The 15,430-nt window shown below is 42.1% G+C and overlaps 1 protein-coding gene across 3 annotated transcripts; it reads left to right on the top strand.

The window, feature by feature from the left end:
- The first annotated feature begins 1,178 nt into the window (after positions 1-1,178).
- On the top strand, positions 1,179-14,851 carry fli1rs (Fli-1 proto-oncogene, ETS transcription factor-related sequence). Of its 3 annotated transcripts, none has more exons than XM_061081123.1 (10): positions 1,179-1,305; positions 7,815-8,020; positions 9,080-9,246; positions 10,631-10,834; positions 11,350-11,427; positions 12,348-12,416; positions 12,568-12,630; positions 12,980-13,027; positions 13,277-13,363; positions 13,825-14,851. In XM_061081123.1, exons 1-10 carry the CDS (start codon positions 1,288-1,290, stop codon positions 14,343-14,345), a joined length of 1,461 nt encoding a protein of 486 aa, XP_060937106.1. In that variant the 5' UTR covers positions 1,179-1,287; the 3' UTR covers positions 14,346-14,851. The 3 variants fall into 3 exon arrangements, with proteins under 3 accessions (XP_060937106.1, XP_060937108.1, XP_060937107.1); XM_061081124.1 differs by lacking the exon at positions 1,179-1,305 and adding an exon at positions 1,484-1,821; XM_061081125.1 differs by lacking the exon at positions 13,277-13,363.
- Positions 14,852-15,430: the final 579 nt, after the last annotated feature.

The raw sequence follows: 15,430 nt of genomic DNA, 5'->3' as shown, positions 1-15,430 counted from the left end.
GCGTTCATAGAATCACTTCCTGTTTGGCAATTCGTCTTCAAAGTAGAAGCGCAACTTTCTTTCTGTTGCTGCAATGCTTCATATCGAGCTGAATTACAGAGCTTTTATTTTGAAGAGTTGTTAACTTGGGTCTGAAAATGGTGTCGAAAGCTTAAGCGACCTGTGAAATAACCGACATGTAATGTATGAAAAAAGAACAAGTAAAACATTCAAACTTCAAATACATATATGAACCACTAATAATGGAGCAAATTCAGTTTAATTTTATGAAAAACTTTCACTTTACAATACTCAGAGCAGATAAACCAGGTAGGATGTACACAAAGTTTTCTGAATTCACTCTGCACCATAGACAATGAAAGGTGACAGGATATTGTCGACTCACTCATGTCAAGGAATAATCCTGAAGAATCTCCACACCTGCATAGTCTTATAAAACCCAAGATATATATGAACTGGCTCTAGCTTAGATTAGATTTAAATCAGTATAATAAACATTTTTCAGAAGGTATAGTGAGGTCATGTCATATCACGTCATTCATATCATGGTTTGATATGAAGTGTATAACATGTCCACTAATATTTTTTTTAATCTCTATCTTTTTTGGCCATATTCTTCAGTTGTTTCTGGATTATATGGACGAATAACACGTTTAATAAAACATAAGATGTACTTTTATTGATCCTGAAATTCCGCAAATGACACAAGGAAGTGGCCGAGCAATAATTCAAATGTAAATAAAAACAGACAGTACAATAAAACAAAGTATTTTACAATTGTAGGATCAAAGTTGTGTTATTGTCCCATTTGCCATTCTTGTAATATACAGTAAATAACTTGTATTACAAAAGAAGTACATTATCTGTTTTTGATTTTAGTTTTTCTCTCTGGGCAGAAAGTTGTTGTTGATTGCATGAGAACCAACTTTCACAGTTTCACAGTGTGTCGGTGACTTCACTTCCCAATTTAGAGAGAGAGAGAGATGACAAAGAGAGAGAAGGGGGGGAAGAGAGCGAGAGAGCGAGAGAGAGAGAGAGAGAGAGAGAGAGAGAGAGAGAGAGAGAGAGAGAGAGAGAGAGAGAGAGAGAGAGAGAGAGAGAGAGAGAGAGAGAAACTTGTCATCCGGTTTATGGTCTGCGAGTAAAAAAAAAAAAAAATTCTAACTGCAATGGTTTGCGCCATAGAGCCAATGCACCCGTGCATGAATTGAAGAGAAGTTATCAGAGTAAATTAAAAGACTTTTTAAAGGGACAGAAGTGACTCAATGACCCAGAGGCTGCTCTGCAATGGACTGTACGATCAAGGTAAGCGTGTGCTGGTTTGTGGAACTGCTTGTGGAAGTGACAGGCGGACACCCACACCAGCCCCGGGTCCCCACTCTTTCCTTCTCGTACAAAATTTCCTCTTCCTTCCCGTTCGTGGTTGTATGTCGGCTCTATAATAACACAACTAACCGCCGCATCTTTACACTCGCAAAACAAACTACACACTAATTGGTCGCCGCTCAGCCGCTCGTAAAAGGAGGATTTTTTTTTTTCCAAGCGCACGACTTTCCGAACTCCACACTCCTCGTTGAATCGTTGCCTTTTTTTTGCTAATCTCGCAGAAAGTGAATAAGTAACTTTCCCTGAAGAAGCTGTATCGGACACAGCAGCTGTTGTTTTTTCTTTTTCTTTACCGAGGAGTAAGTGGAAGGGATGCGGGGGTTCACTGGTGCGCAGCGGGCAGGTGTCCATGAGGGATCCATGGCCATCAGATGACTGGTACTTCACATTTCACACCGTTACGGCCTCCTGTGTCCGTCTCCTCTCGACGAGCCGGTAAATGTTTGCAATGTTTCCGTCTTCTGAGAAACGCAGAAATAAAAAGGCCTCGGTGTCAGCATTTTGTACAGAGAAGAGACGTTTTAAAAACTGAAAAACGGATAATTGCGCAACAAGAGAAAAGGGAAATAATTGAATCTGCTGCTGTAGACCCAGTTTATAAGTATATGTAATACGTTATATAGTATGTGTTCTATCTAGATTCATTGTATTCGTTGTTTACTTTTTTTAATCGAATCTGCGTTTTGGCGCACAGGCTTTTATTTCTGCAACTTTCTCGCAAACTTTCGACTCATTTGTTTTCGTTTCCCGGGAAATACTAACATCAGTTTAATTTAACTTATTTAAAAACGGTTTAATATGATATATTTGACATTTCAACCAGAACCCAAGTGTGGTTCGTTTAACCTCGTTTAAAAACTGGATTAAAGGGCATTTGAAAAAAGAATGAGGCCTGAGTGAATAGAGGAACTCATATTTCTTCTAACCTCGCTCTAGTTTCGTTTCTAAGGCTTAATGTTTATGTTGACGACCCTGATGCTTTTTAGACACGGTTGATTTTGTGATTTAAAAAAAAGAGCCAGTGCAACAAAACCTTGAATTTAATCTTTTCTTTTGTGCTGATCTATTTTGCTGCTGCGTGATACCATTTATTTTTCAGACAGTTCTTCTGTTGGACTGTGTCGCAGCAGATTGTGCGTTTGAGGTTATTTTTAAGTATAATTTATAGCTGCAAACGGGAGCACTTGTCAGGTGTCGTTATCTGAACTCTGCAGGCTTCCTGTCTCAAACCTCAGACTTTCCGCGCACATTTCCGTTCCCTGGACAAAAAAAAAAAAAGAAAAAAAAAAAGTCAAACAAAAAGTTAAACAAAGACCCGGCCTAGAGAAACGAGGTGGACAATGTGTTTAGACTGGATGTGCTGTGCGAGTGGAGGAGGAGAACCGGGCCTGTGGCTGGGAGGCCTTCTGCTGCAGGAGCTGAGCGCAGCAGCTGCAGCAGCTCAGGCCTTTGCAAAATCAGCTCGACTGAACTTTTACTTCTGCTTTCTGCCACTTGCCTCAGACATGGCGAGGGCAGAGGCAGCAGCCTTTTGCACAACTTGTTATTGGATAAGCTGTTGTTGTTTTGAGCTTCATTTGGGGGTTTCAATCCACCGTTAGGAGCCTGCAGGCCTCATCACAGCAAACTGAAGGTTGTCCAGTTCTTTGAAAAAAGCAAAGGCTGGATTAATCATAAAAACAGTAGATTCCAACACAATAAAAAACATAATTACAGCCTTATAGACTCGTCACACTTCTCGGTTGCTGTCTTTTTTGGACCATATGGTGAGAAAGTTATAAGTAAATTAACTGATGATGAAAATAAGAGATAGCTGCAGCCCTAACTGCAACATATCTTGTATTTATATCAATATAATAATCATTTTGCAGAAGGTATCATAAGGCATCATAAAATAGAAATCTAAATGATATAGTCCATATATACTTATGTAGGGACATGAAGGCCGGAATACATTGAGACCTATATAAATATGGATATAACGGTTCAGCATTGAAGAAGCACAGTGAGAAGATATACAACATAATTGATTGACTTCATATTTATTACATTTTTGTCATTCTCTGCTCCTTAAGAAGAGTGTAAAACCACAACCTTCCCCCAGGAGCAAAAATCTACACCTTTAAACTTATATAGACCCACAACAGAAGTTAATGTAAAATCCTGTGTGGAGTGGACATTGCTTTTCAAGTCTCTTTGCAGTTAAGAAATCTAACATTTATCCTCCATAAGAAGCAAAGACACAAACAACACAACACAAATGAAACCAGCTGCAGTGAACCTCACTGGAGGTGTCAGGACCGAAATAGGTCACAAACCAGCTTCTTTAAATAAGAACATTCAGTTATGTCTCCAAAAATGGACAAGAGACGACTCTACTGCCTGCAAAGATCTTTTAAGTAATTTTTAGATAGAAATCATATTATTGCTAACTGAAAGGATGGAGCTGTTAACCACATCCTTGGTTGCAGTTTAGGGAATTATCTCTGAACTTTTCTGTTTGTAATCAACCAAACAGTTCATTTAAACAAAGATATATCTCTATTCTACAAAGTAGGTGAATGGTTTAAAAGGTGTAGATATTTAAAATTATCCTTTAAGTCACATTAAAAGATTAGATCATCTCAAAAAACAAAATCTTCTCAAACTAAATATATATTTTTCTGCTTTTCAATTCAAAATTGCTTATAAAAACAAATGATTAGTCCAAAACATCAGTCGATCAACCAGTCAGTGTAACCGATTAAACCGATAAGTTTAATTTGTTAAGATAAAACAATCAGTTTTCTCTTTCACAGTTAACTGAATTTCTTTTCACTGCATTCACATGGATTTTCACAGTTTTCTTTGTTTTACAGACAAAATGATAAAACTGACAAAATAATCCATGGATGAATCGATAGTGAAATGGCACTAAATACTGCATGTGACTCCACCAAGTCTGAACAAACACTTAATTACTAATAATGTTTGTGTTATCCTGCTAACAGGTGAAAACATAACTTCCTTAGCAGCGGATAATAATCATAAGTCACCAGATGTTGTTTGGCTTTGAAGAAAAAACAAACGGTTTATTATTGATGACTGGGAGTGAACATTTAACATTGAATTAAATCCACAGTCTCTCAGGCTGCTCCACCCACATTAAGTGAAAAATCCTCTGGCTTTAAACATTTGAGAGGTGCCCCCCCCCCCCCATTGTCTGATTCATAACATGACATAATCAGGGCTGGGTCTTTTCATATAGAGCGAGACCGTTGCCAATATTAGGGAGTCAAAGATTCCCAATACAAAGCTGCAGCATTTTACATTTTTAAGTTGGCAATTATTCCAAAGTTGTTATCAAACCCTTATGTCAAAGAAATGTAAGTGAGGCTTGATATTTTACAGTTTAAACAGAAACTTTATTATAAAAAAAACTATAAGAAAACACCACAAGTACAACCGGACATATAGAGAATTAAAGTTAAATGTAAACATGAATACAGATATTATCAGCCAACCAATAAATCAAATTGGCCTAACACATTATTGACTTTGGTCTTTTTAAGAGATTTATGTGAAAAATATAAAATATCAACAACATTAGTCTTTAAAACCCAAAAGAAAGAAAGAAAATCAACTTGTTTGTAAAATTTAAGAACAACTTCATATCTCTTCTGCATCGTTTACTATGTAAACTGAAAGTTTTTATACCAGCAAACATAAACACAGATACCGATGTGTCCGAGTAAGGCTCATATCAGCCGACTTCTATCGAGCAGGCGATAAATCGGCCGAGCTGAACTTTTAGGGTTAGGCAACCAAAGTCAAACATGTTGTACTTTGATTTACTTTTTTTTCCTTGTGAAGCTAAAACCTAAAAAGAAGTAAGAACCTCACTGTCGTAAACAAGCTCTTCGTTTGAGCAAGACGAGCCTGATGCAACCCGCAGAGCTGCTGACTTGTAGCCACGACAAAAGTTTCCACACAGGACGTTTCAGGTCGCCGCTCTCGCTGCAAGTGAAAACTTTCACCAGTGTTTTACCTTCAAAACCCGACAGAACCAGGTTGAACATTTCAGGACGTCGAGGCCCAATCGGCCCAGAGAAGGGTTTTCAAAGAGTTGTTTTGTGTCCCTGAGCAACGGGCTGAAACATTCTGAACAGGAAGTCAGTTGTGGCATCAGCGGTCAGGCCACACTTTGGTATATTTCTATCAGTGTGCAGAAAAGAGCGAGAGAGGGAGGGGGCAGATAAAGAAAGAGCGGGAGTGTGAGTTTGTGGCTGTGAAAGCTGAATGTGCTGAAAGCTGAATGTGACGAGTGGCCGTGAGTCACGATCTTATCTACAGTTCCGTGTGTTGAGCAGCAAAGAGAAATCTATTTTCACAACAGAAAATCTTCTTTAATTCACCGTCTTACACTCGACCCTAAAAATACCTGTTTTTAAATATATGAGTTATATATATTCGCTTTAAACTGTGCCACCTATAGACTGGATATAAATTTGAGCACTTCATTTTTCTGGACGGTGTGATGATGTGTCGTCCATCTTTATTTCCATTCTAGGCGACCCCTTCTTCATTTGAAGTCCTTCATTCACAACATGAAATTTTATCTTCTTATTGATTTGCAGTATTTAGTATTTAAAAAGGACAAATCCACCGACTCTACACATCAAACTCTGTTAAGAGCAAGTGTGGAAAAAAAAGTCATTGACTCAAGAGGGAAGCTGTGTGATGTGTGCGATTAACTGCCTCCATTGAGTTTGTACTGCGACATAGCTGTGGACAATCGAGTTGCATTGTGGGTAATGTAGGCGCCACGTTTTGAGTGATATATTTACATTTACATAAAATTCTGAGATTCATAGGAGGTCAAAGTTAAATCTTGTAATATAGGACGTTATTTTCACTCGTCTTTTTAATTGTTGGTTTGTTTGAACGGATTTCCACGACACTTGGCGGAAGGATGTTGGGTCAAGAGAAAAACCCATTCAAGTTTGATGCGGATCAGGGGGCGGACCCAGGATTTTAAATACCACTTTCTTTAATATTGTAAGATGGGGCCTTTTTCCCAGGGTAACAGTTATTTTATCTTTAAGTGAATTTAAGGGACTGTTGGGCTACTGAGTGCGGCTCCATTGTCTCTGTCCTTAAATATTGAGCAACCTTTCTCAGGTTTCATTCATTTGATACAAAATCAAACTTTTTAAAAGTTTTAAATGAAAGCCTTTGCCTGCGCTTACTTAGGAAGAAGGCGTATACGAAACAAAGGTTTCTGAAATACCTCATGCACGTCTGTATCAGTGTCTGCAGCCTCAAGGAAATGCCAAACTGTGTGGCATGCATCAAGACGCGGTTAACAATGCCGAGGCAACAATTGAGCTAAAAACAACACGTAGGAAAAACAGAAGAGAAGAAAACAATGCAAAGGCGGCACTTCAATCAGGGCTGCGCTCTTCGTGCTGTCCGATGAACCCGACCCCCTCTCCACAGGCCTTTAGTGTTGTTTTCCAGCTTTAAAATGACCCACATTTTCACATTGTGCCCCCTCCTCCACCATTTCCTCTCTCTCGGCCTGTGCCAAAAGGTTCCTCTGCACATGGCGGCCAGGTTTCCTGTAGGCCACTGACAAAGCACGGCGCTGACGTACGAGGCCAGAAGACAATGCTCAACTCCTCTAAACAAACACGCTCTTGCTCAGGCGGCCGTGGTCGCATCGCACGTGCACGCGCTTAATGCGAGCAGCAGACGTGAACAACAGGTCGGGTGTTTTTCCTCGCTAGTGCATGAGATGAAAGTGCCATTTCGAAGGTGCTGAACACAGGAAGACGGACTGAAATCTCGATTACACCCCTCCCCCTCCCGCAAGCCCGATCCTAACGACAAATAAAGCTGTGGTTAACGTTACTGATGTGTTTTTGAAGAGTATGCCGCCTCCTGACTGCCTTCACACCATTTCTAAACATTTCTACTTGCCGTATCTCTCCTGTTTAGACAAAAATGATAAGAAAAAAGTTTGGGTCAACTACAGGGGGAATAGCACTGAAATCTAACAGTGCAATGGATGTGGAGGAGAAAAGTGAACAAGAAATGGTCCAAACTCGAAGTGTGTCTGTTTAAGTAAAGAGTTCGGTCTGAATTCAAGGACACTGCTAAAAAGATGTGAGTTTTCCAGTTTGGGATCAGTAAAGAACATTTACTAATTTCTTTTATCAAAGTTTTATAAAGGTGGAATTCTGTCTGTGCTCGGCCTGTAAAAAAGGAACTGTATTGTTTTGATTTTTAAAGGTTCAGATAAACATGTTGTGCTGCCTTTGTTACTTCGACAGCTCCACTTGAAGCATCTTAGTTTGGATAGAGTCTGTACAGGAAAAACAAAGTTTCCACAGGTTGTGACGGGCACATTAGTGTCAGACGCTGACCTCTGTGGTTCTGTTGGACAGGAAGCTCTGTCCGTGGTGAGCGAGGATCAGCCCATGTTTGAGCCGCCCTACCCAGCAGCCCCGGCCATGCACATGAAGGTCGAGATGACGTCGCCAGGAGTTTACGGCCAGGCCTCCAAGCAGAGCCCCGAGGCCGCCGAGCCGGAGTGGGTGGGGTCAGCGGCGCAAAACCCTGGGAAAAGAGGCGAACACGTCAACGGGACCAGGTGAGTCAGGGCCGGGGCCGCAGGGGACCACGGGTTCCCGGTGATCGGACTGTAGCTTTGTTACGGCTCCATTTCAGGTTTTTCCCAGATTCTAAACTTATTTGTTTTTGCTCATTTAACAAATGACCACTGATGGTGTTATACTTTAACCATGGGATTACACATGAAGTAACTAAATACATTTATTAAAGTATTCTTTAGCAAAAATACTTTATAGACACTTCATTGTATTTCCTTTCTCCGCTTTTTTTAAAAGAGAGAAAGAGAGAGTGAAAGACAGATGGAGCGATAGAGATATAGTGAGGGATGGAGATAGAGTGATAGAGACAGGTGCCGAGCATGATAGAGAGATGGAGAGGGGGCTAGAGAGAGAAATAGTAATAGAGAGAGGGATAGAGAGAGCAATGGACAGTAAGGTAGAGAAAGCAATTAAGAGAGATAGAGAGGTAAAAAGAGTGAGAGATAGAGATGAACAGAGAGCAATAGAGATAGATAGAGTTAGAGAGAGAGAAAGCGAGAGGTAAAGATGGTGAGAGAGCAATAAAGATAGACAGATAGAGTTGGCGAGAGAGAGGTTAAGATGGAGAGAGAGCAATAGAGATAGAGAGAGCGATAGACAGGTAGAGAAAGCAATAGAGATAGAGAAAGAGATAGAACGATAGAGAGAGGTAGAAAGAGCGATTGATAGAGAGGGACAGAGAGCAAGAGGTAAAGGTAAAAATGGATAGTAAGCAATGGAGGTAGAGAGAGAGGGATTATACTCACGTGTAGTATAAGATAAGTGGTGTGCTGAGTTTGAACTCAACAACAGCAGCTGCTTACAGGAGACATGAAATCTTGCTCTTTATAAACCTGAGATAATATTACTGAAGAACAGTTTGGGACCAAAAGAAAATACATCTTCACCCAGCTGACACTGAACCCTGTGGTGTAATCCCCGAGATCAGGGACAACATCGCAAATATCAAATTATTTGGTAAATGGTTTATAGCTAGATCTCGTTTAGCGTGTTTATCAGACATGTTAACGTTCACACGCTGCCTTCTCCTTCTGTCTCAGCCGTGAGTCTCCTGTGGACTGCAGCGTCACCAAACGCTCCCGACACATGAGCAGCGACGGGGGCCCGATGCCGTACCAGGCCTCGTACGTGGAGCCTCGCGCCAGCCCCCAGACCGCCACCCCCCCCAGCAGCACCACAGAGGAGAAGAGGGTCATCGTGCCAGCAGGTGAGCTGACTCACACACACACACACACACACACACACACGAGCTGCCGGTCGTCCTCCATCACCGTCACACAACACTGTCACAAGACGGTTTCCCAACAGCGGGCACGACCTGGACTTGTGCAACGTGGATCACTGAATCAGAGATGGGCATAAAACTCTTCTTCCCCAAAATACCACTACTACTACCATTAACTTCTGTGACTCTGAGGAAACACAACTTCAACATCAGGGTTAAAAATGAATGATATTAGTATTCAGAGCTTTTATGTAAATACAGGAGAGAACAAGCAGGAAAATGTAGAAACAAGTGACTGAGACATTTGGGTTCTCATGTACATCCCTACTGGAAAATGTCAGGAAAATGAGCCGACTTCACGTCTGAAAAGCAGCTTAAGGGTCAAGTTGCTTCATATTTGATCCAAGAATCGTGATGAATATTCATCCCGAGAGTCTCAGTGAATTTCCTGGTCTTTACAGAGGAAAACCACTGACACAGACTTAACTTGAAGTAAATTATGTCATTTCTATCACCTGCGATGTCTATAGTCCATTTCATCTTCACTGTTAGAGACATCTGAGGACTGACCTGATGACAAATCGTACATTCTCCATCCTGCCCAGTTCCAGGTGCAGTGAGTCATCCTGTAGAGGGTCACCACCTCCGAGAGTTCGACGATTTAACACTCAGTTCGCTGGAATTCAACGAGACTCGTCAATGAGTCACCGGCACCGAGTTACTCTGCTTTATAATTCAAGGATATTGCATCACAGTAGAAACGTGTCGACCAAGGACAACCGGGAGCTGAGGGTGTGGCGGCCTCTGCTACCAGCTAAAGCTCCTGCCTGATATTACAGTCACTTCTCCACACAGTCATCGTTTGCTACTGGAAACGAGCGTGTACTTTCCAGAATGAGACTCGATGCATTCTATTTCTTGACCATATAGGTCTGATTCATGGGATAAGACACAATGATACAAAATAAGATTTGTTTAAAAGGTACAGTAGCTATAGTCTGTATATGTACATGACATTGTGTATTTTTCAGGGCAAAGCAACACAGGGCTTTAGATTTACTGAAGCAACTTCTTAATTCAATCAAGCTTTAGTTGAAGCAAGCAGATATTGTACTTATCCGTCATTAAAAAGTAATCCAAGCGACATTGCTTGAAACTAAAATATCTGCAGATGTAATTAGAACAACTTCCTGTTTACATGACTTTTTTGAAAGCCAGAAAAACCAGAACAGTATTTATCTCAAATTAATAGTTGTCAGATTGTACCCTGTGCTACGAGATGATTGACTCGGACAGAGCGAGACACCATGTGACACATCCTGATCATTTCTGTGCGCCCTCTCCTCCCTCCTCCCGCTGACCCCAGATCCAGAGGTGTGGACACAGGACCACGTGCGCCAGTGGCTGGACTGGGCCATCAAGGAGTACGTCCTGGAGGAGGTGGACGTCATGCTCTTCCAAGCCCTGGACGGCAAGGCCCTGTGCAAGATGACCAAGGACGACATGATGCGTCTCACGTCGGCCTACAACGCAGACATGCTGCTGTCACACCTCAATTACCTCCGGCAGAGTAAGACTGCACCCCCCCCCAGCTGACGGCTCTGGGTCTTAACTCTTCCGGTTTACATCGTTCTGTGGCACAAACGGTTTCACTCTTCTTTATTTTAACACTCAAATTCAGTCCTGGTACTCAACTCAATTTGAATTTATAATAATACAAACATCTGGAAGTACAAGGGGCACTAACAACGTCCTCATGTCTTTTGTCGATTGTTCCCTTTTTGCTTATGGAGGTTTCCTGTGTGTGAGATTGTCGTGATTTCTGACGCTTTATGTCGTTGTGTGGCAGCAGAGATTTACTTTCTGCAAGTACTTACTCATGTTGTACCAGATTACTTAAATTAATGTGGTGCTTAAATAGACAAAAATGAACTCAAGTAAAATGTTTGTGTTTCTGTTGCGTCAATCCTTCATTTCACAACATTATACATGATAACTGCTGCAGGGGTATTATGGATTGAATTTGCATCTTATGTTAAATGTATATTTTTAACTCGTTTAACGTTTCTTTGGTTTTTGCTTCAGGTAGCCCGACTTTCTCCTATCCCACAACTCCCACCAACAACACCCCCCCACAGCAACCCAGACTACAGGTGAAAGCAGGTGAGATCATCTAGTCTCCAGCAGAACCTACTTTCTCAATCGGCTTCTTACCAGGAGCTTCTTACCAGGAGCTTCTTACCAGGAGCTTCTTACAGGACTGCACCCTTTTCTGCCAAAATCAAAACAGTTTATCGTTTGAAATGCGAGGCGAGAGTTTTTCGTCTTAATGAACCAATCGGGATTCAGCAACATTTAAAGCCTCATCACGTTTCAGATGACCACAGTTCCACCAAAAAACAGTTCCACTCTAAACTTCTGAAGTATTTCCAATGTAGTACAACTTTGAAGGCCAAATGTCCTACATTTTATTTTGGCTTTATTGTACCAATATTTTCTTGGATTCAAAATCTGTTATTTCTTCAACCACTCAATATGTTACATAACACTTTAAATGTAAAAGTCACTTTTAGTGTCATGCAACATAATGAGTGGTTGAAGATTTGGATCTTGATTTAACTGTGTGTCCAGGTTTGAATCACAGCTCCTTGAATTATATCAGGTTCTTTTTAAATGATGCATTAAGGAATCGTGTTACATCATTTTAAGAGTGCGAAAGGTTTCGTGCCACAACTCTTAAGTGAACAAAAAGCTTTGACGAGTTCAAAATTCAACAGCCAGTTTCAGACAGGAAACAGCTGCACCGGCACAGGAAGTTAGGAGGGGGGGGGGGGGGGGGGTATCGGTCCGGCTCCTGGGACACGATTCACAATCTTGTGGAGCAACAGAGGCGGCTTGAACTAATAAAAAAATATGCTCACCCAAGAAACTGAGGGTCATCTTTAGACCCCCAAACGCTTATCACGTCCATTTACTGACTTCCTTCCTGCTGAAGCTGTCCGTCCCACTGTCCACTTCAAAGCCTTTTTATACCATGTGTTGTCAATGTCTTATCTATGTGTGTGTCTGTGTGTGTGTGGCAGAAAGCGGGTTTGATGAGATCAGCCGCAGAAACAGCTGGCCAGCAAACACCATGACAGCAGTGCCGAAAGGTAACACAAACAAAAACCGCGGTGATATGAAACACGGACCACAAGGATGAACTTTTCAAGCATGAACAAACGTCTCAAATTTGACTGAATTCAAAACTGCAGCTGAGGATCAAACCATTTCTTTAATTATTTTCTGCTTTCTGATTTCTAGGTTCCTCCATGGAGCACCAGCACGGATCAAGAGTTACAGACCCAGCTCCAAGAATTGTGCAAGGTACGGGGGCACAATTTGGAATAACTGACCCACCCGCATTTGTAGCTGATGGCAGACGGCTGCACGATAAAAGGGAATATTTGTTTTGACCTCATAATCAGCACTAATGACCACTTTGTTTTACTCCATTCATTCAGACTCACATTGTGTGTGTTGGTGGGAAGAGCTGGGGGGGGGGCAGCAGATAGTGACTCCAGCTGTTTCTCCAACAGCTGGAGGGACAGATAACTTTATGTGACTTTGAACATCTTGACGACAATGATTAACTTGAAATTAAGGGGGAATTAGTAAAAACCTTTATCTGCGAGAGACAATATGAAAAACAAATAATACTTTTTCTTTTTTCCAGACCCATATCAGACACTAGGGCCCATCAGCAGTAGACTAGCCAACCCAGGTAAGAACCAGAACCACAAACCAAACAGACCAACAAACATGATGACACAAATGAGGCCTTTACACTGCTTTGGCAACATGGGAGAGAAAAGCGAGCAAGGGCTGGCAAGCGCTGACTTTCCAAAATGAAGGAAACCTCAAGCAACACCTGCTGTGTCAGCAAACGTTGCGTCACGCTTGCACCCAGATAAAAATCCGGCTTCCCTCCCAACCCCCAAAAATGACTGTCTGCCCTGCTGTTTCCTCACAGAAGGCCAAGCCCTCAGCTCAACCAAGAACCGAACGGGCAAACAAAGTCCGTACAAGCTCCCTGACCCCAGCGCTCACAGGCCTGTGGGTAGGTTTCTGCCCTGCCGTCTCACACGTCCTCCAAGCCACACAGTGAAAAGGTCACATTTGATTTAAATAGAAAACTGATGTCATATTTTAAGGAAAATCGATTCAAGTACAAAGAATAATCGAATTTCACTCAGTAGAGTGCATACTACAAAAACATGACCTCCTTGGCAGAAGGTAACCAAACAATCTGTCAGAGAAAGGAGCTGTCCAAGGTCCTAGAAAAAACATGGAGTTGAAATCTTTTCACCTCTTTATTCAAAATGCTCCAATTTTAAACATGACTGGATATTTTCGCACAGATGAAAACATCCTGCAAAATGTTCCAATTTTACCAAGATAAACAGAAACAGACATTTCACACAGCAACATCCACAACCTGCACATTTTCTCTCTTGATTTATTCACTTAACTCCTCCTCTTTATCGCCCCCAACCCCACCCCACCCCACCCCAACCCCAGGTTCAGGGCAGATCCAGTTGTGGCAGTTCCTGCTGGAGCTGCTGTCCGACAGCAACAACGCCGGCATCATCACCTGGGAGGGAACCAACGGCGAGTTCAAGATGACCGACCCCGATGAGGTGGCCAAGCGCTGGGGCGAGCGCAAGAGCAAGCCCAACATGAACTACGACAAGCTGAGCCGCGCCCTGCGCTACTACTACGACAAGAACATCATGACCAAGGTGCACGGCAAGCGCTACGCCTACAAGTTTGACTTCCAGGGCATCTCGCAGGCACACCAGAACCACGGGGCCGACGGCGGGATTAAGTACCAGACTGAGATGTCTTACGTCCAGCCCTACCACAGCCACCAGCCCAAAATGAACTTCATGGGTGGACACCCTGCACCTATGCCCGTCTCCCCCGGCAACTTTTTTGGCCCCCCGTCCACGTACTGGAACTCCCCCAACAGCCCCATCTATCCCGGGTCAGCCATGAGCAGACATCCCGCCACCCACTCCCACCTGAGCTCGTACTACTGAGGCCGGGGCGTTTCACACCTGACAGGGAGAACATGGCAGAGGACAACAGGTTCACGTCTTCCAGGATGAGCTGAACCCCGTCTGAAATGAAGGTGATATGACGCTGCGGTCCGCTTAATGAGGGCATTAGGAAGTTGTCTTTGTCACATTCTATGTTGAAAATGGGCAAAACACGAGGGTAAATTAATCCTGTGATGAATGTAAAGGATTAATATCGTACTCGTCGCCGAGTTTTCTTTTCTGAATACACTGAAGACAATATATTAACGGTTATACAGTTGTTATGATACCAAGTTTTTTTTTTATTTGTACATTGATAGTAAACTGTTGTAAAGACACAAGTCAAACCCTTTACTGTGTGAGTAGCACAATGGATAGCATACCTGCAGTTTTCACATTCAATGTGACTGACATTTGTAAAAGAGAAGTTGTACAGAATGATTCTCATGTAGCGATGTAACATTTACTCATGATGTAAAGCTAATAAATGATGCTTGTACTTGGAAGTTGACTCCTGTGACTAGTGACATCCACAGATTGTGGAGAGAAATGGTTTCTTTTATTAATCTGCAAGATACTTGTGTGTTGGAAATATGCTTATTTGTTTCTCGCCAAGATTTAGATGAGTCTGATTTCTCATTGTTGCCTCTGAAGATTCAGAATCAAGAACCCACCCATCTCTCTGTTCTGTGTCAATCTACAGCCAGCAGCAGTTAGCTTCATTTTGCATAATGACTGGAAACTGGTATATAGTAAAGTAACCAAATCTGCCGATCTGCACCTTTAAAGTTCAGTTATAAACACGCAATTTCATAATTCAGGAAATAAATAATTAACTGTAGCTTTAGTATGAATCACAGACCGTACATAAAGATGGACGACATGGCAGCTTCCCAAAAGTGAAGCCAAAGCGTGTCGATGGCCCCCTGGAGGCAGGATGCACTACAGGTCGTAATCCTTGCCTACTCCATGATAGTGGATGGGACATGGACCAAACTAAAAAGTCAAATACACGTTTCTCAAAGATGGTCTCCCCCATTTGAGGTGGTTCTTATCACACTGGAGTTTGTTTACATATCCATTTT

Source organism: Limanda limanda, chromosome 11 (assembly GCF_963576545.1).
Source record: "Limanda limanda chromosome 11, fLimLim1.1, whole genome shotgun sequence".
Lineage (NCBI taxonomy): Eukaryota > Metazoa > Chordata > Actinopteri > Pleuronectiformes > Pleuronectidae > Limanda > Limanda limanda.
Note: the sequence above shows the minus strand (reverse complement) of the source record. Positions and strands in the feature narration are given on the sequence as shown.

What these genes read in the sequence shown, in the direction of transcription:
- fli1rs (XM_061081123.1), top strand. An exon ending in CATGACAGCAGTGCCGAAAG is followed by an intron (nt 12,417 to 12,567) that starts GTAACACAAACA and finishes TCTGATTTCTAG; the next exon opens with GTTCCTCCATGGAGCACCAG. An exon ending in AGCTCCAAGAATTGTGCAAG is followed by an intron (nt 12,631 to 12,979) that starts GTACGGGGGCAC and finishes TCTTTTTTCCAG; the next exon opens with ACCCATATCAGACACTAGGG.